General features: G+C 52.2%; 1 protein-coding gene and 1 long non-coding RNA gene across 2 annotated transcripts; one reads left to right on the top strand and one right to left on the bottom strand.

The window, feature by feature from the left end:
* Positions 1–2,801: 2,801 nt before the first annotated feature.
* On the top strand, positions 2,802–10,327 carry CLDN16 (claudin 16). The gene is made up of 5 exons (XM_007439572.2): positions 2,802–2,964; positions 6,160–6,262; positions 7,247–7,411; positions 9,028–9,219; positions 10,191–10,327. Exons 1-5 carry the CDS (start codon positions 2,851–2,853, stop codon positions 10,325–10,327), a joined length of 711 nt encoding a protein of 236 aa, XP_007439634.1. The 5' UTR covers positions 2,802–2,850.
* Positions 10,328–19,719: 9,392 nt separating this feature from the next.
* On the bottom strand, positions 19,720–24,519 carry LOC112542089 (uncharacterized). The gene is made up of 3 exons (XR_003085962.2): positions 24,287–24,519; positions 20,518–20,555; positions 19,720–19,766 (listed from the first exon to the last, which is right to left on the bottom strand). It is a non-coding gene; the product is annotated as an uncharacterized LOC112542089 (long non-coding RNA).
* Between the last annotated feature and the right edge of the window lie 285 nt (positions 24,520–24,804).

Genomic DNA, 24,804 nt, shown 5'->3' with positions numbered 1-24,804 from the left:
TAAAAATGTATACAGGTAGTCTTTGTTGAGCGACCACAACTGGGACTGGCAACTTGGTCGTTAAGTAAAGCGGTCACTAAGTGAAATCGCAGCTGTGCTTACAATCTTACTGCAGCTTTCCTTTGCTTTACAGACCTGTGAAGGTCATAAATGCGAGGACTGGTCGCAAACTTACTTTTTCATCACCGTTGTAACTGTGAACGGTTGCTGTATGAGGCAGTTACTAAATGAGGACTACCTGTATATCCCTAAATCACAATCAACTCCAAGAGACATCATAGACACATTCCTGTTGGGTATTTGGCTATAATAGAGGTGGAATATCATTGCCTTCTGAGGATTTTCCTTTTTCCCCTGTTCCCTGTCTAGCCTATAATCCTGAGATTTCCTAGTGGCCTCCCATCCAAGTACCAACCCCACGTAATCATCCATTTTTTAATCTCAGCCAAGGGGAGAAATGTTGATCCCTAATAAGGAAATGAGGAAGATCCCTTTGGGGGGGGGATTGCAAAACCTTTCCTAACTGACAGGGGCAAAGTGGGGCTCAGACGTTTCTCACAGCTTTACACCCAGGTGTGGTTCCCCAGTTGGAGTTCAGTCCCGGGCAGGAAGAATGAGCCCAGCGCCACCTGCTGGGGAAAATGCACGTTGCGTTTGGCCCACGCTGGGGAACTTTGGGGTGGGGCATCCCCTCTCCACCCCTTTGCTGAAACAGGTTTCAAGTCAGCTAAAACAGGCCGGAAATTCTGTACGAACTTAGCTGCCGTGCTCCTGGTCCAGCCAAAGACAGGTTTTGCTTGCTATATGGAAACTGGTAGAACGAGTGACAGTCTGCAGGAATCTCAACGTCCCGAGGTTGGATCACGAGCGTAGTTAACACACTTACAAGAATCCAATACCCGACAGCAGCGTTTCTGCACCTGGGCAACTTTCAGATGTGTGGACTTCAACTCCCAGAATTCTCCAGCCAGCATAGCTGGCTGGGGAATTCTGGGAATTGAAGTCCAACATTGCCCAGGTGGAGAAACACTGCCCTACAGCTTCGTTCAGTCTGGAGAATTTCAAAGCATTTCATGTTCTGTTCTGTTCTGTTTGTTTTTTTTTTTAAGGGCTTTCTAATGAATGTAGCAATTCTTTGCTAAGTATAGTTTTTAAATCCGGTCACTTTTGTCCTTCTTCCTAATTGCAATATGCAGAGGGCATTTCTGAGCAGGGACGCTGAAAATTATTCAAAATGCAGGCTCTTTTCTGTCCCCACCCTTAATTAATAGCTGCATTTATTCAATGCATTTATCCTCATTACTAGATTAACCCATTTTTCTGGATTTGGACAACACATTAAAGCAGTGCTTCTCAACCTTGGCAGCTTTCAGACGGCTGGGCTTCAACTCCCAGAATTCTCTAGCCAGCATGGCTGGCTGGGGAATTCTGGGAGTTGAAGTCCACCCTTCTGAAAGCTGCCAAGGTTGAGAAGCACTGCATTAAGGCAAGCCAAAAACTAATTGAACGAGATGGGTTTGCAGAAGATGCTAAAGAAACTCCAAAAATACTTAGTGTAATATAGAAATGCTGTCGAGGAGGACAAAGCAGTTTGCTAACTAGTGATCGGTATTAGGAGAAAACAACCAGATGGTCCATAGTTTTTCTTCATGTGTAGTCTATTTACAAATAACAGTAGAGCGACTTACATCAGGCCAAGAACTCAAGAGCAGATACAGTTCAACAGCGACGTAGTCATAGCAGAGAGAGAAACTTGCTAGGCTCTCTTTTATACCACTTGTAGCCAATCAGTTTGGGTTAGCTGTGCCTAAGCTTTTTATTGCTCACACCTGTGAGTGAGTGAGCCAATGCTGACTCTGGTTTAGCATCAACATTTATTTCCCTGACAAAGGCAGACCCCTGATCTTTCCCTTGACCCAGTTAAACATGTTGTGTGAACACAGGTTAACTGGATTACCAAACTGACGTATTTTCTGAGTGTGCAGAGCAGGTAGAGCCTAAAGCTGACCGAAAGACTCGGTTTGCCCCACACGCTGATGCCCCAACAGCCTAACGCAGCTTAACCCTCACCAGGCCAATCAGGTTGTATGAATGCAGCTGCTAGATATGTCCTGCCCCAGGTAAGCACCTCATTCTTCCTTCCTCCATTACAGATCCGTATTGGACATTTTCGATCCTGGACGATCTTCCTAGTTCAGGAAAGGCTCTGGGTTTTGGACACGACTATCCCTTGGCTCGTGAAAAGGAGCGCTCAGGCTTCTTTCCCTTCCTGATGGGTGAATTGTGAGGGGTCATGGGGCGAGGGTCATTTCCGAACGCTTGCTGGGGTCCATCCCTCTGAAAGCTGCCAGGGTTGAGAAACCCTGCATTAGGGCAAGCCAAAAACTAATTGAATGAGGTGGGTTTACAGGAGCTACTGAATTAACCTATTTTCCAGGTCAGCGGGGTATAAACTCACCCCAAGGGCTTGCCTTCAACACTGAGCCTTGGATGGCCCTTCAGGGTTGGCACTGCCAAGCTTGCTGGTGGCGTGGATGGTGCCTCTGCGGGAGCTTTCCTTGGCCTGCTTGGGCGAGTGCCGCCCACACCTTTGCTAGGGGGGCCTGCCCTCCTCCCTCTGGCGGCCCCCCTCCAAAGTCCCGGATGATTAAGGAGGGCTTTAATGCAGGCGCATGACTGGGTGCCCCTCCGGGTTGCTCGGCACCCCGCCACGGCCCCCCTCCTCTTCCTCCCAGGCGATGGACCGTGGGATCATTGGCCGAAGCCCCAGGCGGTCAGCAGGAAAATGCAGGGAGGCTTTGCCCTACAGACGGGGTGGGGGCAGCCAGCCGGCTCTCCGTTGCAGAGGACATGAAGCGTCTCCTCCAGTACGTGGGCTGCTCCTGCGCCTTCTTCTCGGCGGGCTTCCTCATTGCGGCCACCTGGACCGACTGCTGGATGGTGAACACAGATGACTCCCTGGAGGTAAAGCCCCAGCAGCATCTCGGGGGGGAGGGGGCCTTGCACATTGAGTCAGAAACCACCTGGAAGCCCACCGATGGCTGGATTCCCATCGGTGAATTTTCTTTCTGGCAGCGAGCCGGCTAGTGCTCGGAGAGCAGGAATCTGCCAGGCGCTGCTTCCCAAGGCAAGGAAGAGCAGTAACAAGGGAAATGCCACCGGTGGAATTTCAGCCTGCCGTGCAGGTGTCCAAGTCGCAGGAACCACCCCAGAAAACAAAACGCCATGCCACGTTTAGAAGGCTGTTTGTTCAGATCAGAGACTTTTTGGCTTGCGTTATTCCACAAAGTTCACACTCAGTAATGCTTGCGTACTTAGGATTGCCTCTCAATTATTAAAAGGGGATCCCTGATTTATCTGGATCCCCTTTTATTTTTTATTTTTTAATGTGCAATAAAAATGGCAGACGGCAGACGGCGTCTCAAAGCAGGTCTGCCTGTTTGGCCTCCCCCCCTCCCCCGCAAAAACCAAAGAAAAGCACCGATGGAGCTCAAGATTTTCCCCTAAAAGCAAAGAAATTGGACTTCCGTTACCTAGGACAGGATGGATTGGTGCATTTATGCAGGATGCGCTGATTAAAACATCTGAAATGAATCCATTGGCCAGGGATGGAGCTTCATCTAAAGCAGTGTTTCCCAACCTTGGCAACTTCCAGGTGTGTAGACTTCAACTCCCAGAATTCTCATCGATGGCTATGCTGGCTGTGGAATTCTGGGATTTGAAGTTTACACAAATTGCCAAGGTCGGGAAACATTGATGTATGGTGACTCTGTAGCTTGTTTGAGGTGCCTGTGATGCAAAGGGCCTAGTGGTTGAAGGGTCATCGAGCCACTGGAACAGCAGTTGGATGTCCGCAGGGTGTGGTCAAAGATTCAAGTGGCGACGCAGATAAAAAATAGGCAGAGCTTCAATTGCTCCATCTTGACTTTTTTGACTGAATCCTGCAGACACCCCTGGCCCAGGAGCGTAAACCTGGCAACCACTAACTACCCTTCCCCAACCTGCTGCCCTCCAAAAGTGTGGGGTATCCCCTCCCAGAATTTCTAGCTGATCTAGTACCTGCAAAGATACTCAGCTGGGAAAACCTATGCTTAACTACACAAAACTTGCGTAACTTGTTTTTATTGGATTGTTGTTTTTACCTGTTGTGAGCTGCCCAGGGTCATTGCGATGGGTGGCCATACAAATCAAATCAAATCAAATCAAGTCAAATCAGTCCATAAAAGCAAAGGAGAACATCTCTCCCATCACTGATGCTCTGCTCAAGCACATTGATGACGATATGGCTGCGTTCACACAACTCGCTTCACTTGGCTCCTGAATTAATCCATGCTCTGGGTTTGCGCAGCCCAATGGCTGGGTTTGTCTAAGACTCACTCTACCCAAGTTTAGCCTGTCGTGTGAATAATTCATCCTGGTTTTTCCTTGACCTGGTTAAGCATGTTGGGTGAACCCAGTTCCAGAATGGTTTAGGATGATCCTGGCTGGGTTTGTATGTGTACTAGTCTAGACTGAAAGGAGGTTGGTAGGTATGGTTTAAAATCAGAAGGAACCCTTTTCCGACTCATCAGCGTTATTCCAATTTTATTCCTATTCTCACGGAAGGTTCTGCCTTGGAATAAAATTGACAAGTCGGAAAAGGGCTACTGAGATTTTGGGCCACCACAGACTGTCATGGTTCTCCTCCCATAATGTCTAGATATGGTTTAGTGCGTTGTGGGAACTGCCACGGTCTTAGGATGTGGTGCAAAGCGGCGCGTGAGATGGACCCGTGGCAGGCGTTGTGAGCACGGCCCCTGGGCTCGGGGGTAAGCCAGGTGGTGCGGACAGGAGGCCTCGCCCGGGAGAACAAGGAAAGTGCCAAGAGAACACCAGGCCCGCTTGGGAAGGGGTGGGCTGGCGGTCTTCGGAGCGGGCAGAGGTTTTTTTAACCTTGCCCTGCTGGTGGAAAGGCACGGGCGATGCCCGCCGCCCTTACAGCTTCATTAGCATGCCCTTGAGGCTGGCTGCCTCTGCGTTTCACACTTCCCTGCTCAAGGGTGAACGCTAAATGGCCACCGCCGAGGGCCGCGGGTGTTAATCCCTGACAGATTGAGTCACTTTTCTCACTTCACCAGCCCATTGCCTCTCCAAAGGTGGCGGGGGCATCACGAACCCGGGTCCCTTGAAAGAGCGGCTTGGCAAGGCACCCTTTTGCCGTGGCTGGAGGGGGGCAGAGAAGAGGAGGGGCAGCTCCCCCTCTATTACCCCCTCCTTCTTATTCACTTTAATGTGAGCCCCACCTCTAGCTGGTCAACAAAAATTTAATAAGACATCGAATCCCCACAGTTAACATGAATGCTGTCATGATTAACAATTCGGCATCGAGGCCAGGGGAAAGAGGTACCTTTTCACGGAGCCGGAGCAGTGCTGGAGAAAGCCCTCTGCTGCCCACCAGAAAGATGCCCGCTGAGGGCTGGGGCACCTTCTGGGACGTTTCTCCGGATCCGGACCACCGGACAGTTCCCGAGGGCAGCAGGGATGGACAACCTCCTTGCCCAGTTTCAGCTCTTGGGGGGACCTCAGCCCGTCCTTCTGGGAATAGCCACGGGGGGGGGGGGGGCAGGGGTAGCCCCCAGTGCCTTTCCCCAGGCAAAATAAACCTCTTTCTCAGATAGGGGGCACTGCCCCCTAGCAAACCACTCTGGCCTTTCACAAGCAACATTTTACTTACTTAAATCACCTGGTCATTTGCATCCGATCGCCTTTGCTAGGATCTGAGTCACACGTTTTCCATCCGGGGTTCCCACCCACGCCCCCTTTGTCGTTGTAACTCTCCACACCTCGGTCGTTCTCTCCTCTCCTTCGTTGACAGGGTTCACATAACACAATGCACCACGTCGGGTAAAGACGAGCAGATTTTCCCACAACATGCTAAGCTTGATCAAAACTGGGGTGGGGAGCGGGTTGGCTTAGCATGTTGTGTAAACTCAGCCATGATGGTCAGCGTCTGCTTCAGTGTATTGCGTGACAGGGGAAAGCGGGTTAGATCAATAGCCAGGTTCAGTAGTTGTGTGAATGCAACCCTTGTTTCCCAAGCTGTGGAATTAAAATGCCTACCCTGCCTGGAGCGGGGCCTTGTAACCACCACAGGAATAACCATGGGTTCATCTCCTCTAGCTGAGCGCCACGTGCCGTGGCCTGTGGTGGGAATGTGTCACCAATGCCTTCGATGGGATAACGACCTGCGATGAATATGATTCGATATTCGCCGAGCACCCAGGTAGGCAGACATCTCGTCCTACCCCAAGACTTGGGCTTCCTCCACCAAAGAGGGAAGCATGTGCAGTGGGTCAGAAAGAAGCAGATCTGTGGAAAGACGGGGCTGGTCCTGCCCTAGAAAGCCCTGCGTGGGCCCCCAAGGGCCAGGTCCTTGGGGGAGCGCGGGTCTCCAGTGACTTCTGCCCTTCCCGTGAGATCTGACGGGTAGGCATGCTCGGGGTTCCCTCCGTTAAGCCTTCTCCGTGGCGGCACCTGCCCCGCAGAAGAGCCCACCCCTCCGAGACGGAGATGCCCCCAACCCTGGTGGCTTTTTAGGGGGACTACAGGGTGGGCGTTCTCCCCAGCAGTCTGTTTGGGGGTCGTTTAGGTGGGCGTGTGAGCTGCCCCCGATGCAAGGCGTTTGGGGGCCTGGTTGGGGGTTTTATTGCTGTTTTTAACTTCTTACGCGCCACCCAGAGTCGCAGATTGAGTGGGTGGCTACATAAATCCAGTAAACAAACCAACCAACAAATGTTGGCAGCCAGGACGGAGCAAACAAAGCCAACATACTGGCTCTGCTTTAAATGCAAAAAGCAAATTTGTGAAGCCCCCGCAGAGTTTAATTATTTGGGCACAGCCCAGCACAGCCACCGTGTTCTGCTAACCTGGGCTGTGGGATTAATGTATTGTGTGAATCCCGCCTTCCTCTTTTGTCTTGTTAAAAAATCCCGTCTGATGCTAGATGATCTCTGGGGGATCCAAAGTGCCTAGAGCCCCATGCAGTCATGGGGTTCTGCTTGAGCACCCCCTGATCTAGAAGGTCCATCCTCTGAAGAGGCTCCAGCAGCTTCCTTCAAGAGAGAAAAGGCACAGGGTGGCTCTGGGAAGCCCCCCTTCACCCAAAGATCTCCTTCTAAGCTGGAGAGCATCGGGTTCAGGGCTTTCCCCAGAGCGGGGGGCGCCTTCCGTCTTCCTTCCTCCAACCCACCCCTTGCTTCTGTTGCAGTGAAGCTGGTCCTGACCCGGGTTCTGCTGATCATCGCTGACCTCCTGGCTGGGTTTGGATTTGTGTTCCTCCTCCTGGGCCTTGACTGTGTGAAGTTCCTCCTGGATGAACCAGGCATCAAAAACCGCATCTGCTTTGTCTCTGGGTTGGCGCTCTTAACAGGAGGTAGTTTTCCCCACAGGGTCTGGTCTAGCCTGGGCTGGGCTGGGCTGGGGGGTGGTAGATGTGGGGGCTTACGTGGGGCCCCAGAGCTCTTTCTCCCATTCATGGCATTGTGCAATGGACCTTTGAGAAGGTGCATCTCTCCTGAGATGCTCATGAGATGGGGAGATCAGCCCCTTTTGGCTGCAGGATGCGGAAGTCACCACTTTCTCTTACCTTTGGACCCAAGAGAAGATGCAGAGCACAGGCTTCAAGGTGTCTTCTGCTGAGCTTCTTTGGAGTAAGAGGTCCTACCATTCAATGGTTTCTAAGTTTTTCTTTCAGGGGTGTCTGCTGGGTATGGTCCAAGAAGTCACGATGTTGGCCCCGACAGTGCGATCGAAACAGGTAAAGTTTGGATGACACCATCCTGGCCGCCAACTTGACTTCTTGGACCATACCTCGCAGACCCCCTGCTTTCCTTCCTAGTTTGGAGAGGAGGGGTTAAAAGAGGTCCACGGTAAAATTGGGAGAGGAGAAAGCAGTTCCAGTTTTAACCTGTGACCAGAGACTCCTAACTTTTCACAAAGGTTACTGAGAAAGGAAGAACAGAACTTAACAAATTGACCCAAGATGACAAGCAAAATAATTATAATAATAGTAATAATAATAATAACCACCCAGAGTCATGTATTTGAGATGGGCAGCCGGAAGGAAGGAAGGAAGGAAGGAAGGAAGGAAGGAAGGAAGGAAGGAAGGAAGGAAGGAAGGAAGGAAGGAAGGAAGGAAGGAAGGGTAATAAAATCAAAGGAAAAAGAAAACATGAATCTTGACAGGCCTCAAAGGGCATGCCATTTTTGAATTCTAACATGCAGGACTTTTCTTTTGCCCTGTTGGGGGCTGAGAAAGAAAATCTTCATTTTTGACCCGTTTGGCTGCAGCCCCAAGGCTGGGATGCGGCTGGTTCCTTTCTAGTTGGTTGGGCTTCTGAACTCCCCCCCCCTCTCCCCCCTGCCCTGAAAGCTCCAGCCAAGCTGAGTGCCTTCAACCATGTGCAGAAGGGCTGGGCATAAGTCGTGCTAAAGAGACCTTCCATGTGAAGGGAGAAGGGAGAGCGCACCTGATCTGAGCTCTCGTGCTGGAGAGACACGTGTGTACACGCTTCCATGCACCTGGTCCAATGCTGCTTCTGTGGCTTCAGAGCTTCAGTCCTGAAGAATCCTCCCGTAGTCCTAAAGCAGCATTTCTCAACCTTAGCAACTTTAAGCATGGATGGCTGGGGAATTCTGGGAGTTGAAGTCCACACGTCTTAAAGTTGCTAAGGTTGAGAAAAGCTGCTCTAAAGTAAGACATGGCCTTGCCCCTGGGGAGCTCTGCTCCAGGTACGAAAGCCGGGGAGCTCGGTTTAGGAACAGGGATGACCATAACTGAGTTTGGACATGGAACAGCCTCCTGGAGTCCTGGGGTCTCCATCAGTGGAGGTTTCAAGTCAAGGTTGGACAGCCATTTGGTGTGAGATGGTCTGGGGAGTCCTGCTCTCAGCAGGGGTTGGACTACAAGACCTCCAACCTCCCTTCCAGCTCTAGGAGTCTGTGGTGCTGGATAGGAACCCTACAGCTTCTTCTCTCTCTTTCTCATAGGTCTCCCCGGGCTCATCGGCTCCATCTGGTATGCTGTCGGGGTCTACGTGGAGCGCTCCACCCTGGTCTTGCACAATGTCTTTGTGGGCATCCAGTATAAATTTGGCTGGTCATGCTGGCTGGGACTCAGTGGCTCTTTGGGGTGCTTCCTAGCCGGGGCCTTCTTAACCTGCTGCGTGAGCCTCTTCCAAGGTGAGCCAAGGCAGATGCATGGAACATGGCCACATGTACGAGGTGGCCTGAACTTTTGCAGAGTTGTCCTTTACAAAAGGCCCAGTAGAGGGTCTCATTCCTGCTGGAGGACAGAAAGGATCAGTCTAGGGAATCGGGAGACCTTCAGGCGAGGTGGACTACCTTCCACCCCTCCCGACAGCAGTATCTGCAGGGAATGGTCCCAAACATCAAGATGGTGGTGCAACGATGTGATGGAAGCTCCATTCGTACATCATGTGTGCAACACTCATGCAAACCAGGTGGAGCTTCAGTTGCATCGCCTCAACCACCACAGCTGAAGCAATATGGCACCCTTAGGCCGCATTGAAGACACCACCTCCCACCCAATTTTCAGAAGGATTCAAAAGAAAGGGCAGCCCCTCAGGCTGGCGCCTTCTCAGACTTAGCATAAAGCTGGCCTTTGGTCACCATCTTGACCTTTTTGACTATAGCCTGCAGACTCCCCTGCTTCCTGAAATGCTGGTTTAGCGTACAGACAATGAGCATCAATGATTCCAGCAATCATTTTGCACCCCAAGGACTTGGGAGTTTCAAGGTACGTGGAGGCACAACCAGAGTCCCTGTCTGCAGCTCTTTAAGGCAATGTTTCTCCACCTTGGCCGCTTTAAGAGGTGTGGACTTCAACTCCCAGAATTCCCCAGCCAGCCAATTCTGGGAGTTGAAGTCCACACCTCTTAAAGCGGCCAAGGTGGAGAAACACTGCTTTATGCAGGTGCACTTCTCCCCAAGTTCATGTGAGAGCTACCGAAGCAGCTGCTTTAAAGAGTTGCAGACAGTCTACGTTTGGCTCCCTGCATGCGCTGTAGCATCTTTTCCAATGGATGCTCTGCATCCCCCAGATTACCTTCAACTCTAGGAGGTGGTGACAATGTCTACGATTCCCAGTTTGCTAACCTCCACGTCTTTGTCTTTTGTCTCCTGGCCCCAAGACGCGAGCTCGGAGCGCGACCTCTATCCTGGCGCTTTACAGAAGGTTTACCTGCCTCCCGCAGTGACCATCCCGTACAATCCGCCGTCCTTGCAGACCGCCACTTCCAAGATGTACGCGAGGGACACGCGTGTGTGAGGAAGAGGAGGGGGCACGGGGAGAGAGAGAGAGACGGGCTTCCCTTTTTCACAACTCCCCTTCCCAATGTCCTGGAGGCGGCCTCCGACGTGATGCTGCTTCGTAAAGACCTCGGTGTCTTTCACCCATGGCCACCCGACGGTGCCCTCTGCCCCAAGACTCCTTCTGTTTCAGTTACTTTGCCTAACGAACCCTGTAATGCAAGAAACACCCCTGCGGTATTTCATCGCAGGAGAGGCAAGCGAGCTGGCACGCCTTCCGACTGACAGAGATTTAAGGAGGCTGAATCGCCCGGCCTGCCCGCTTTCTGCGCCGAGAATTAGTTCAGCTTGCCATGCCTATTGATGCATTTGCGCGTTTTCCACACGGATCCACCTTGTGAGGCTCCCTTATCTTTTGAGACTGGTCTTTCTCGGGACTTTGCGACGCAGTTTGCCAATGCTAATATAAAATAACGTCTGTTTGGACACCTTTGCCCAAGAACCTTCTATTCATGAAGACAGCCTACACAAATGCCTTTATCTTAAGGAAAACGGTCAGCCAGAACTGCAGGCGTTACGCAGTTGCTAAGAAAATATGGATATTTGGAGCAGCGTGCACAAAAATAATACAAATCTTCATTTAAAAAAAAAAAAAAGCAGATGGCAAATGGTACAATGAACCAAGCTTGCAAAAAGGAAAGCGAGAAAATAAGAAAAAGTGAAAGTGGTAATTTTGCAAAAATGAGAAACCCACAAGTTTATTCTTTATGTTTCCATCTGAACTTTCCTTCAGAGGCCAGGAGGGAATACACGTTATATCCCACAAGTGTATTCTCACAACCACATTCAGCTGGCAAATAGGAATTGGCCCCAAGTCCCGCAGTGGTGAGATTCACACAACACGCTAGGTTTGAGGGAAATGGAGTTGGGTTGTTTATGGTTCATCTTCTTGTGAGGACCAGTAAGCCCCAGTAAGATGGATTTGCTTGCTCAGGCACGTCATGAGAACTCAACAGGTGCAGTTTGTTAACCTAGGTCTGGGGAATATGTCTGAACCCTGCCAGAGAGTTTCCATCAGCGTGAATTTGAACTTGGCTTTCTCGGTTCGAGTCTACCCCCTCCCTCCCCTCTCGAGCGTTAAGATTTTAGTCTGAAACAAAAGTTAATGTTGAACGTCAGTTTGTTGGGATGGTGATTTCTGCATATTTTGTTATATTTTATTCTATTGCTTCCCTTAGGCGACAACATTTTGTATATTGTTTTCTCAAAGGGAGAGATAAATGCACAAGTTGCTTTTTACCCTGAAAATGTTTGCTATCTAGCAGGTTAAAAATGCAGTGAATAAATACATATGGATCGTAGTATTCCTTGTATCTGAATTTACTTTAGTTGCCTGGGTTACGTAGGAGACTCCTCGCAGCTCTTTTAAAAATTCCAAAAGATCTGTCTGCATTTGAATAAACTTTTCATTGCCTGGGTCCCACTTGGAGGTCAGATTCAGAAATGTGGCCTGCAAGCTAGTTTATTATCTACTTAATTTCTCAATAACTTTCCTATTATTAAGTAAATTGACATCATAATTTATTGATGTGATTTATTTGTGCAATTTATCTCCTGCCCCAATCCAGCAGACTGTAGGCAGCATACAGATGCTACTAATGAAAAATGCAGTAGTGCAGAATAATACAGAAAAATAAGTGCCTCTCCCCCGATTGGGGTGAAGCGCCGTCGAGAGGCTGAAGATACCCAGGTGTGCATTTGCCCCTGGGCCGGGCTAGGGGGGAGACGGGGGGAAGCCCTGACTCGGTGCCAGAAGGCTGTCCGGGCTGGAGGGGGGGAAACGGGCTCGGACTCAACCCCAGCCAGAAGGAGGACCTACTCGTTCAGAAGCCTCCTGATTCTGGGACTGCCCCATCTCTGGCTCTTGATGGGGCTGCGTTCCCCCCAATGAGCACATCTGGGGCTTGGAGGTCCTCCTGCTCAAGAAGGGGGTGGAAGCTGTGTCAGGAGGGACTTTGCCCAGCGTAGGGTGGGGCCCCAGTTGCAGCCTTTCTGGGAACAGGATGTGCTGAGGACAATCACTCATGCCCTCGAGGTAAGATTACTGTAGTGCGTTCTACGTGGGGCTGCCCTTGAAGACTACCCAGAAACTTCTGTTGGTCCAGAACACGGCGGCCTGCAGGCTCACTGACGAGGCTCAGTCCCGCTGCACCACCCTGCAGCTGGAGGAGCCGCCCTCGGGCAGGTCAAGGTCATGCTGGCGACCTTTAAAGCCCGCAATGGCTCCGGTTGGGGGTCTCGGAGCCCACCTTCCAGGAGGCCAGAGCGCAACTGGCAACTCTTCCGGGAGGAGGGAGCTGCCACCAAGAATGCCCAGAGGTGTACCCCCTCCCCATGGCACTTTGTAATAGGGGGGAACCCTCAGTGAGTGGCCTCTGCCCATCCAAGTTGGGTGGACAGTCTATCCACTCTGGAAAAATGGTCTTTTAAAATATGCAGTTTAATTGTATAACATTGCATGAAAATATGTGTCTCTATCATCTATCTATCTATCTATCTATCTATCTATCTATCTATCTATCTATCTATCTATCTATCACCAGCTCTATCATCTATCTCCACTATCAATATATGTTAAATAGATATATTTATAAATATAATTTCTATTAGCATAGGTGCATAATAAGCTTATGTGTAACTTCCTTTTCTCCCTCTCTCTGGTTCTTGTTGTAATTAATCTGGAAAAAAATCAAATGGGCAGCACCCATGAAGGAATAATTTATCATCCCCCTGCCCCCCCCCCCTGTTCTTTCTGCCAGGGCAGTCTCTCCGGCCGCCCTCTCGACGGCTCCTGTGACTTTCGCTGACTTTGCCGGCTGGCGCGCTGCTTCCCATAAGGCTGGAGGGGCGTGCTTCGGGGAAGGGCAAAGCGGGGCACCTGGGGTGCATCGCGCAGGACGCCTCTGTGCCACCCGGCAAGAGCGAAGGGCTTTTGTGGGCGCCCAGCCGCCTCGGCCTTCTCCGGCTGGGGCTGAAAGGCTGACCAGGGTCGGTGCATGAGCGAGGCGTGGGGCACCGTCTCACCCCACAGGGCCGGAGAAGGGGGGCCTCGCACAGAGAGTGCCGAACACTCACACACACCCCGTGACTCCCGTTCTGGAACAGTTTTCGCTTTTCTGGCCAGGATGGGGGCAAAACAGTTAACCCCGTGGGCTAATTTGACCAGGAGGGAGTGGGCCATAAAAGTGGCAGAGGCATAAATAAACCGCTTCTACGGACGTGCCACAATCCCCCTTCCCATAACTCCAGCCCCCACGAGGGACAGGCCTGGTTGTCACAAGCCGCGCACTCCCACGCCCCCCAGGTCGTCCCGTCCCGAACAAATGCAGCGAAGGTGCCCCGGAGGCGGCACTGGAGTTCTGCAGATAAAAAGGAATCTGTGCCTGCTGGGTGGGGGGGTGGGGGGTGAGCAAGGGAGGGGAAAATGCCCCCCTCTCCCCCACCCTCTTTTACAAAGAGCCATGATTTTAGAGCTCAGGAAATAATTGCCATTCCTCTTTTCCTTAACCAGGACTTCTCCCTTCCTTTCTGAAAGTATGCGCATGGGTTCTGCGCTCACAACACAGAGGCAGGGTTTAAGCTCTGACAAAGGCAAGCAATAAATACGATTCAGTGAACGAGCGCTAAGAAAGCGTACGTATAAAAATATTCTCTGCAGTGTTTAGGCTGAGTCTCCTTGTCTTAACGCAGTGGTGACCTTTCCCCTGGAAACCGGGCTCTGAGAGGTCCTGATCCGTGCCTTTTCTGGAACTGCTTGGAGGGAGGAGAACCTCCAACCAAAAACCGAGGCAGATCACGATCCGCTTTGATACCAGTTCAGTGGCTGAAGGTCTTCGCGTTTTCATTGTGCCAGCAGTCACAACATCCCTGTCAGGTAGGGTACCGTGGCTTCTACTTTGCAGACAGAGAAGGCCAAAGGGATTTGCCCCCATGCAGAGGGCCGTGAAGCCTAGTCCAGCTTCTCCCATCGGGTGCCTTCCAGATGCTTCAACTTCTGTAAACCTGAGCCAGTATGTTCTTCAGCTAGCAACTGGGACGTTAGTGCATTGCCGTCTTGGCCAGTAGCGTCCATGCATCCCCCTTGGAGGCAACACGGTGGCACATCGCTCGCCTTTCCGCTTCCAGGGGCCCTCCTAGTGCTGCAGGTGGATCTCTGCCCCGGGGCAGTCAGTCGGAGGATCTCCAGGGTCATTCCAATACTTACACTCTATGATTCTAATACTGTACTATGAAAGCCAGAGAGGCCCAAACGCGCTCAGCTTTACGCCCAGTTTTAAAAAACCACAATGGTTGGGCTCACATCAAATGTGGCGCCCGAATGAATAAACCCTACATTGGCTTAATGTACATTACTGAGTCTGGACCCCCACAACGTGCTGTTCTACAAGCAACCCCTTTCCATTTTATCCTAGACTAACGTGTTGTGCAAACCCAGAAAAAAGTGGGAGAGGAAAACACGGTTACGTGCTCTTGCTCCGGAAGGCAGAATTTCCTTTTCTCTAGAGCAGGGTTTCTCCACCCTGGCAGCTTTCAGATGGGTGGACTTCAGCTCCCAGCATTCCCCAGCCAGCCCATTTTTCTTCAGGTGCAATGCTTCCATTGGGTTTTCAATGCAACTGACGTGCAACTCCTACTTCCAGAACCCAGAATGTGGTTCTAGAGGGAAATTTGCATTTTTCCCAAGGATGCAACCCAGTTCAAAGAAGAGCAGGAGAGCGCAAAGTGCACGGCGGCACATGGAAGCGCACTGCTTGGGGGATGGCCGGGCAGCCTGTCCTTCTCTTCCAAGCTCTTCTGCGAGGGCCACGGCTTTGGGGCTCTCCAGAAAGAATCAGGTCTCTCCCCGAGGCTCCTTGCACGCGGTCGCCACCTTCCTCTGCCAGGAAAGACCGCCTGAATTCACAGAACACCATTAACCTGGCGATGAGTTAAGCCCATGTTTCTCCAGCTTGGCAACTTTAAGACAGGCGGGCCTCAACTCCCAGAATTCCCCAGCCAACAGGGGAACTTCACTTGATTTTGTGTATGTGTGTTTGTCTGTGTGTGTGTATGGATAAAAAAACAGGTGGAGTTTCAATTGCACCATCGCAGGCGCCACCCTGATGTTTTTGGCCACATCCTGACTGCTTCAGGGTAAACACGCATGGGGTTGCACACTTTGATGGCTCCTTTGCTTGCTTCTGGGCTTTTGTGGTGGCCGCCCAACTCAAAGCCCTCGGCTTGCAAATGCGCACCCTTTTAACCTGCCCAGGGTGGAGCCCCTGTGAAGGCAAAGGGTCCTCCATTAAAAGAACAATGGTTTTAAAAAGTCTCAATGCACTTAGAAAGCTAGGGTATCTGTTGGAACGTTAGCTTTCCTCCATCCTGAAGGACTACCTGTCCAGGTGCAAGGCTCCCCCCCCCCCCCCCGCCCCAGAAGGAAGCTTTGGAGCAGGCAATCCTGCGGCGGCTGCAAATGCAAGTTGGGGATGAAGGCTGGGGCGTGAGCAAACCAAGATTCTCCCTTCCCAGCCGCCACCTTGCCAATAGTTCTGCTCAACTCCCTTGGCGAAACCGTATTCCTTTATTGTACATGGGTGCGGATCAGTCCCTTCCTCCAGGTCGCATTGGAGCCTTGCAGCAAGGCTGACCAGTTGACCAAGCCAAGAGAGAGAGGGCCACCTTCTGCCTCGGATCCGCATCCCGAGCGGGGGCTTCCAAGGCGGGCCCTACAGGTGACGGTCATCCTGCCGCGGCCTCAATCCGAGGAGCCTCCTTGCTTCGCTCTCTCTTCATAGGGAGGAGGTGGCAATCCGTTCCACGCCAGTGCGCTCCAGCTGGGCTCCTGGGTGCCCCACCCTGGGATCTGCAGGCAGGGAGGAGGCCCCTGGGGCTGTGTCCAGGGGGGGGCATCACTCCCTGGAAGACAAAAGACGTGCATTCCATAACAGAACAATTAATGGGAGGAAGTTCAAGCAGAGGAAGGGCCATGGCAAGACAAGCCCCTGCACGGGATGCCCCATCTCCAGAGAGTGGAGGTGGCGGACACTGGGAAATCCTGCCAGCGGCTGGAAAGGGCCGGACTAAGAGACAGCCCTGAGGCACTCATCGTAGCAACCCAAGGACAGGCACTCAGCGCCGGGTCCACAGAAGCAGGGGTCTGCCACACCAGACAGGACCCAAGGGGCAGGCTGGGCAGAGAGGCTCAGAGACAGCCCAGCCCACAGCGGCAGGGTGGAAGACGCTGGCAGGAGCGGCACACGCTGAACGGCTCAGCCGAGGAGCTGGCGTTGCGTAGGGAACATCTGCACGGTCTATGGGCCGGGCCCTCCCAGGCCCAGGTGGGAGGCTCCACAGAAGGTCGTGGAGAGCAACAGGGCTAAGATCCTGTGGGGCTTCCAGACCCAGACGGACAGGCAGGGACTGGCCAGTCCACCAGCCGTCGTGGAGCAGACAAGGACCAGGAGGCAGCGGTGGTGAGAGACGCGGCGGTGCCAAGCGACAGCAGCACCAGGAAGGAGGAGGAGGAGGAGGAGCTGCAGAAGGACCAGGGCCTGAAGAGGAACCAGAGAGAGGTGGGAAGCCAAGGCCAAAGGGGTCCCCGTGGCGGTGGGAGCCCTCGGGGCTGTGACTCCCAAGCTGGGCGAGGGGCTCCAACGGATCCCAGGAACAACATCCGAGCCTCTGTCCAGAAGAGCGCAGGGCCAGGAACAGCCCAGATCCTGCGCAGGACCCTCCAACTCCCAGGACCCGAGGCTGAGGAGGATACAGACCACCCACAGGGGTGAGAGGGGATTTTTTTTTAAAAAAAAAAATGTTTTCAGCTTTGGGGGAATCCAGTTATGTCAGCTGGCTGCACGGCCTGTAGTGTGGGTGCCAGAAATCTCCCGGATGAATTTCAGAGGTCACTTTGCTCGAGTTTTACTTCCGCTCTGCCCACCTGTCTGATAACCATCAGCCTTGGACTCCCGGGACCGTGGCAGGTTCCCTGGATGGAGCAACCTCCACTTTTGCCCTCCTTTCGCATCAGCAAGGAAAGGAAAAGGCAGAGAAGAAAGCGGGAAAAGGGGCAGTTGAAGAAGTGATAAACACCTTGTAAAAATGGAGAGACATTCAGAAGCTGAATGCACCAATGCTCAGGGAGAGAGTGGGATGTGTGTGTGTGTGTGTGTGTGTGTGTGTGAAAGACAAGAAAGAAGAATGTGTGCAGAGGGCTTTGCAAGATCCAAGCCTCTTGCCCCAATGATGGAGGCAGGTTGTGTCGTCATACGTGCAATGGTTACACTGAGTGTGCCAAAGGGGCAGAGGCTGCGTTGCAACGGAGCAATGCTGCGTTCCTCAGCTGCCCCCCTTGACCTTCCCGAGGACCCCTGGCCGTGTGCTGGCCCTCTCAAGCCACCTTCTCTGGCCTTCCAGGCTCCTGCAGCCTCCCTGCCTTCCCCGAGTCAGCGAACACCCACTTGCCCTGTCGAGGTCTGACTCGGCCACCTTCTCCCAGCCATTCGGACAGCCCCGACCGGCTGCCTGCTTCCCAATGGCAGAATCCCTGGAAAGAAGGGCCGGAGGACCCGGGAGCCTCCTGGCGGGGCCCCTGGACGTACCAGGCAAAACGGGTGAACTGGCTGGGCTGAGGGGTTCCCACCAGGCGGTCTGAGTGGCGTCCACGTAATCCCACGGATGACCGGGTCTGGGGTGAGTCGGCTGGGACAGTTGACCGCTTTTTGAAGTGCCTGCGACCCGCTGCTTCCCACCCCACCCCACCCCACCCCACCCCAAAAAGCTTGTTAACATTTGCAGCAAGGCCGTTGTCCAAGTCAGTGTTTCTCAACCTTCAACTCCCAGAATCCCCCAGCCAGCCATTGAAGTCCACACATCTTAAAGATGCCAAGGTTGAGAAACGCTGGTCTAAGTCAACCTGGCAGGTGATCTTTGCTGGCAGATGATCTCCTGATCTTCTTGCCTTGATGGAGCTGCAGAGCTAGCCTGCCAACGCAGGATCCAAAGATGATCTTCCTTTGCACATGGTCCAGAATACTCAAGGGGAGCAGCGAGTATTAAGCTTAGCCAGGGAGCGCTTCAGAGCAAGCCTTGGTTGCAGGGGCGGCGTCCATCCGTGAGCCCTTAGGAGCACTGACTTCTTTCTGAGAAGAGCCCGACCCATGGCAGCCGTGCCAGTCTGTCCACCGCCGAAGGGCACCTCCAAGATCTCCCAAGCACAGGTTCTTGCTCTGCCCGGACCTCCCATCCAGCATGCAATTTGCACAAAAACAGGTGGGGGCTTCCATGGCCACCATCTTGACTTTTTGGACCTCTCTGCCACCCAGGCCCCCAACTCAGCCATGACAGCTCTCCTCCAGCACCTGGACTTGAAACTCACCGGGAACCGACTCGGGGTCTCCCACAGCAAACACCACGAGCGAGCGCTGGGCGGCCCGGGGCCTCCGCCTCGGCAGCCAGCACTGGAACCCGCAGCCCAGCAGCGCCAGCAGGACCAGGAGAAGCACCAGGGACAGGCAGAACCTGGGGCAGAGGGAAGTGGTCCGTGATGAGCAACGTCCCCCCAAATCAAGCGTGTTGGCTGGGCTCCCCAAGACATTTCACCCGGCGTCGGTTGAGCATTCAGGGCAGGGTGGCTGTATCGTGGCTGGTAACATTGTGCCATTAGCAATTTGAAAACTATCATTTATATGAATTTTAAACCTGGTCCCGTAAGGAAAAATGTAAGTGGCTTACTGTTATTTTTGACCATGGGGGGGTGGGGTGGGGGGAGCACATAAGCAAGGAAGCAAGCATAGATGCCCACCGCTCGGTCAAAAAAGTCGAGATGGTGGCCACGACCAGTGAATATGACCCTGTCCCTTTTTTGTGTGCATCAATCATACCACGTGATGCATATAAAAAAGAAGCAGGGCTTTAATCACAGCTGCCATATTGACTTTTTTGACCCCTACGCACACACAGATGGGGGGACTCAAAGAGCCTTTGAGGGGGTGGAAATGGAACAGTTGCTCTGCCCCCCCTGAAAGTTCAAGAGCCACGTAAAAGAATTTTCTTGTTTTGCTGCAGCAGAGCAGGGAACAATGATCGTCTTAAATCATAGTGTAAGGGAGCCTATAGAGTTAGCAAGAAAATGTACTTTATTTATCTATTGCCAACGTTTCAGTGGACTGCAGCAGCCGCTGATCTTCCCTGGGTGGGAAGCCAACTAAGGGTAGGACTGGTTAGTCCTTGGATGGGAGACCACTAGGAGATCTCAGGGCTGTCAGCTAGACTGGAAAGTTGGGGAAAAAGCAGCACAAACTTCTTCTGTATCATTAGCAAGCAAAACGACACGGATATCACCGTGTTTATCTTTTGACAGTTTTGGTACTCACCAGAAATACCAGGAAGAGAAGCTTTGCTGACGGCCACCAACACAGCTGAAATTTTTTTAAAAATGGTGTTACTGTATTACAAGGACACGCATCCACGTTTCTCAGTCAGTGAGCATCTCACCGAGCACAAGGATTTCTACACAACCACCTTGTCAGAAGGTGGTTCCTGGCTTCCCATTAGTTATGGAAGAGCAAAATCACAGCTGCTATTTCGTGTTGTGCTGGCTTAATTGCTTTACTGCAACTTGGAACGTGACCCAGGAAAGTTGGGCTGTGACTGAAGCAGCTGGTGGGCCTGAGAAGAATAAAGTGAATAAAATAGGATTTGCAGAAAAATTGCTCAGGGTGGGCTGGGAACAACCCCAGTGTCTGTGTGCAAAGGCTGGTGCATGCAACACACTTCGCCCGTGACTGGATTAACCCATGTTCGAGGTGCACCCGGTGCACTGAACGCCCCCTCCTCCTCCCAGGGAGCAGATCCGGTCTTTGCAGCCTCTTCAACTGCAGACAGCGGAGGCTGGAATTTGGACCATCAAACTGCTGTGCCAGTTTTTTGCCGACATCCATTCTGCAGTTTTTTGCTGGTCCCAATGAAAAAGGCCTTTGCAGAGTGACAGAGCCCAGAAGGACATTGCTGGGTGGGTCGAGGACACTGAGCCGGATGGAGAACGGCCTGTTTGGGGCTCCAGCCACCCCGAAAAGGCGGGCCCACACCCAAGCCACCCTGGTCTCCTCGCCCATCGTTTGCCACCCTCCCGGCGCTGAGAAGCGACGCTAGCAAGGAACGCTGGCTCACCTTTCCGGGGGTTCGCAGGCCATCGCTGATCTTGCAGGCTGAAATGCAGAGAGGGTCAGGTGGGGAGTTTGGGGAGGGGAGCCAAGACCCCTTTCCAAGGGGATCCTTGCTCTGGGCCAAGGGATGGGCGAGTCTCCCAGGAGAGGAGGGAGGGAGGAAGTGGGGGGGGTCTGCCATCTGGGGTCACGGGAGCCGACGAAATCCAGAAGGGAGAGCATCATACTGCGGATGGGGGGCTTTCCTTCTTCCCAGAAAACGCTTTGGGAGAGGTCCCTCTACTTTAGACCATGGACAGTATCAATCATCTCACCTCATCTCATCTCTTCATCATCCATCCATCCATCCATCCATCCATCCATCCATCCATCCATCCATCCATCCATCCATCCATCCATCCATCCATCCATCCGATTTCCAAGCTTTTTTAGATGCAGTGCAGTCCTGCTCTACTTCAGCAGCAGGGGGCGGTGTTTAGCTTCCAAACCCACTTGCCTGGCTGGGAAACTAAGTGTCATCAGCTCTGGTTAGTACAGTATATGGAGGAGAGACCACCAGGAAATTCCCTGGATCTAGGCTACACTGCAATAAATAAAGGGATGAGCCCCTGGAGTCACCAGGAGCTGGGCTCAACTCCCCAGAAGCTCGGCTTTCTTCAGCATCCGGTACTGGGTGGCTTCTGTTTGGGACTAGCTAAGCTGCCAGCCCGGCCCTTGAAGGGGGCGTGCAAGCCTCCCAAATAGGTGAAGCGTCCACTCCCAGTGTCCCATGATAGCTAAAGGGAGCCCCCATGGACAGAGGCAGTCTATCTCTGGGAGGAAGAACAGCGGGAACACTGTTGGCGTCTCCAGCTTGCGGAGGGAGGCGGCCTGGGGGAAGACCAGCTGCTGGGGGAGGGAGGCAAGGGAGGACTCGGCGTGGCGTCTGGGTCCCGCTCGCCAGACGGATAAGCAGGCCCAGACAGAGATGCATCCGTATTAATGCAGCATCGGTTGCTCCGGTTTCCTTGCTCTGCTTTCCAGGGGCCTGAGAATATTCTTCCAGTTTCTCTCGCCGGCGCCTTTGAGCTTCGTGGCCGGAGGAGACGGGGGCCAAGGGGGGCGATGTCTGCCGCACGCCCCTCCTGCCCGGCTGCTCCGCCTGACCCCAGTCCCGACCCAGCAAGCCAGCGGGGCGGGCAGGGGACGCTCCAACGGCAAGAGGTCAGCCCAGACGGCTGCGACCCGAAATTTTAGGCTCCCTTATTAGCATTCGGAAAGGCGGCGTTAGCTTTTCAGCCTGGCAGCCTGGCCCCCTTTCTCAGCTTTCGGAAAGCCTGTTTCCCTCTGAGCCGAGGCCGTCTCCTTTGAAGGGCAAAGGCCGGCCTTTGCAGAAACGCACAACAGGAGCGAATACGCTTGCAAGGGTTAAGAACGGCACAAACCCTTCCGAGAACGGAAGGGAGGTAACCCATGAATTTGCCGCTTCTGGAAAGTGATCTGGCATCAGTGCCTTCTGTTGTTCGATTCGTTGCTTCATGACGCATCTAACACAAATATCAGCTGTATGTAATTCGATATAAAGCCTTGACCCCCCCCTTAATTAAAAAAAAGGCACTTTGAGAAGGTAGGGACCAGGGTTTTTCCACCTTGGCAGCTTGAAGATGCGTGGACTTCAACTCCCAGAATTCCCCAGCCAGCCATGCTGGCTGGGGAATTCTGGGAGTTGAAGTCCACGCATCTTCAATCTGCCAAGGTGGAGAAACCCTGCCTGAACCTTCAACACAGACCATGTAGTTCATCTGGCCTTGCGAATGGGGATTAGAAGGGAGGGGGAGAAACCCCAGAGTTTTCTGGCCACAGCTGACCCCTTGGGAGGGCCACATGCCTGTGTCAAAAGAGTCAAGATGGCCGCTGCAATTCTGTAATTGCTTTCTCCGTGCATCGGCAGCTTCAGCATTTATTTATTTATTTATTTATTCGACTCGTATAGCTGCCCATCTCATCTAAGTGACTCTGGGCAGCTCCTAACAGCTAAAAAAACCCCACCAGATAGAAACAGATTAAAAAATATATACAGACATACACAAACCATCCACAAAACCACATTAAAACAAAAATCACACTGTCCGGGCCACCATCTTGACCTTTTCGACCTCCCCACCGAAACCCCTGGGCAACCCCGTTGTCCTTCAGTTCCTATTCCCAGCATGTTTTCCTGGTTGGCGTTCTCCCGTTCACGGACGCTGATGCCCGGCTTCACATATCTTAAACCCTGAAATGTGGTTAACAAAACAAGCCAAAGGCTCTGTTCATGTAACGTGCAACGTTGGAACAAACCACCATATTCTGGCTTAACACGATAGCTTGGGTCTGCTAAGCAAGGGCCGGGTTCCCACAACAGAACTCCCCCACCCCTTTTTAGCCTAGACTAAGATGCTGTGTGAATGCAGCCATCCTGTAACGGAAGAATGACCCGTTTTCTACTTTTTTCTCCCAAAGCTGTGGCTGGAATCGCAGAAGGCCCTGCCTGGCTGTATCTTTTCTTCACCTGGCCCTTCGGCCTCCATAATACCCCCCACCCCGTTTGAAGGGCATCAGGCTGGGGGAAGAGACCCCGGTTCTGTTGGTTCGAGCTCTGTTCCCCAATGCTTGTTGAGCCATTTTGGAAACTGAGATAATTTTCAGGAATGGTTTGTGGTGTGGAATGTGGGGCAGAGAGTCCAGTCTGCCCCACATTCACAATCTCCTTCCATCTTGCTTCCGCAAAACTCCTCTCTTTATATTTTAAAAGAGGTACAAATTCCACGGTGCGGGTTTTGTCTTAAACGTGCATTTTAAAAGCACGACAATCTTACATTTGCATTTTGTTTTCTAGGTATCTGTGTAGGTGTTTGGAGCCGTGTTGCAGCTGGAATGCAAACGTAGATATAAATTTAAGTTTTGATCTGGGTCGGAGTCCAGGAAAGCAGAGACCGGATCGGTTGGTTTAAATTAGAGGCTGAATGGAACTGATGTTCAGGAGCGTGTTTGCTCTTCAAAAGAAAAAGAAAAAGGAGAGAGCGAACCCAGAATTCCACTGAACGTTCCCAAAACTTCTTTTTGGCCACTGAATACCTAATAGTGGAATTCCACACAGGCTCTCAAAATCTCCTCAGTGGCCCAAACTCCATCCCACGGGATACGGATAGAAATTAACCCCATCAGAAACTGTATCTCAGTCCAGCGCCCTGATTCTGGATCTTCCAAACTATAAGAGGATCCAAAATGCACATACCTGACACATAAATGTGCACATCAAACTCCAGTCCTGCTTGACAAAAATGTGCACATTCACGAAACATTAACACACAGATGTAGAATTAGCAGATGCGCACATGAAATGCACACAGTTATTTGCGCAACGTAATCTCGACTCAGGTGACATACTGACGCAGGGAACATGCCGTAGGTAAAATGAAAACCCTGCTGAAAATCATGCCGTCTATCGAAACAAAATACGGGAAGATGTTTGGGGCAAGGAATATATTTTTCTTTAATTGGTCTATACTGGGCTCCCCATCTCATGGAAATGTTTTCCGGAACCTGTTTGCACAACTGGTTGCCGTTGACCGAACATCAGGGAAATGTTCAGTCAATGGCATCCAGGTGTGCAAACGGGTTCCGGAAAACATCTCCCTGCTCCACTTTATTATCTGCACTCTGCAGCCACCCAGTTTGGGAAATCAGAATTACTATAGAAAACAAGCTCAAAACCAGCTACCCACAGCAGGCGCCTCAGAATAAGGGATTACCTGGGATAATGCCCCAAAGAGAGCTCCAAACTGCAAGGCCAGCGAGGACGGGTCGGGTTGAACCTTCCGCAACGGGCCGCTTTGCAAGCCGTTTTCCAGCCCGTGATTCTTCTGCTGTGGACGCCTTCCAGGTCCTTAAAAAGAATCAGTGCACACCTTGGGATGCAAATAAGTATGGCGAGCAAAAGGCCCGTGTGACGCCCGCATTCATGCGCCTGTCGCGCAACGCAGTTTGAATTTGGGGTTGGGAGAAAATGGCGAAGGTCACCTATCGCAGGTTGCAAACTTCTGGCTGTACTTGGGAAAATCCTAAGCAACTGCACATCTTTGCATGAAGCTACAAAAGCTGCTTTGGGAATTCTCCCCCCCCCCCCGCCCATGTGAATTTAATTCAGCATTAGTGGAAAGTTTTGTCTAAGCATCAGCTCCACAACCACCACCCCTCCCAGCACCGCCTTGTTCGACAGACATTATTACAAGAATTTTGCCGGGAGTACAGGGCGCTGGGCTGCATAACC

This window comes from Python bivittatus, unplaced genomic scaffold (assembly GCF_059951505.1).
Source record: "Python bivittatus isolate LINGU-HERP-01145 unplaced genomic scaffold, Pbiv_v1 ctg000980_np1212, whole genome shotgun sequence".
Lineage (NCBI taxonomy): Eukaryota > Metazoa > Chordata > Lepidosauria > Squamata > Pythonidae > Python > Python bivittatus.
The sequence above is the reverse complement of the archived record's forward strand: the minus strand, read 5'-3'. Positions and strand labels throughout refer to the sequence as shown.

What these genes read in the sequence shown, in the direction of transcription:
- CLDN16 (XM_007439572.2), top strand. Translation starts at nt 2,851, where the DNA reads ATGAAGCGTCTCCTCCAGTACGTGGGCTGCTCCTGCGCCTTCTTCTCG. An exon ending in ACACAGATGACTCCCTGGAG is followed by an intron (nt 2,965 to 6,159) that starts GTAAAGCCCCAG and finishes CATCTCCTCTAG; the next exon opens with CTGAGCGCCACGTGCCGTGG. An exon ending in GATATTCGCCGAGCACCCAG is followed by an intron (nt 6,263 to 7,246) that starts GTAGGCAGACAT and finishes CTTCTGTTGCAG; the next exon opens with TGAAGCTGGTCCTGACCCGG.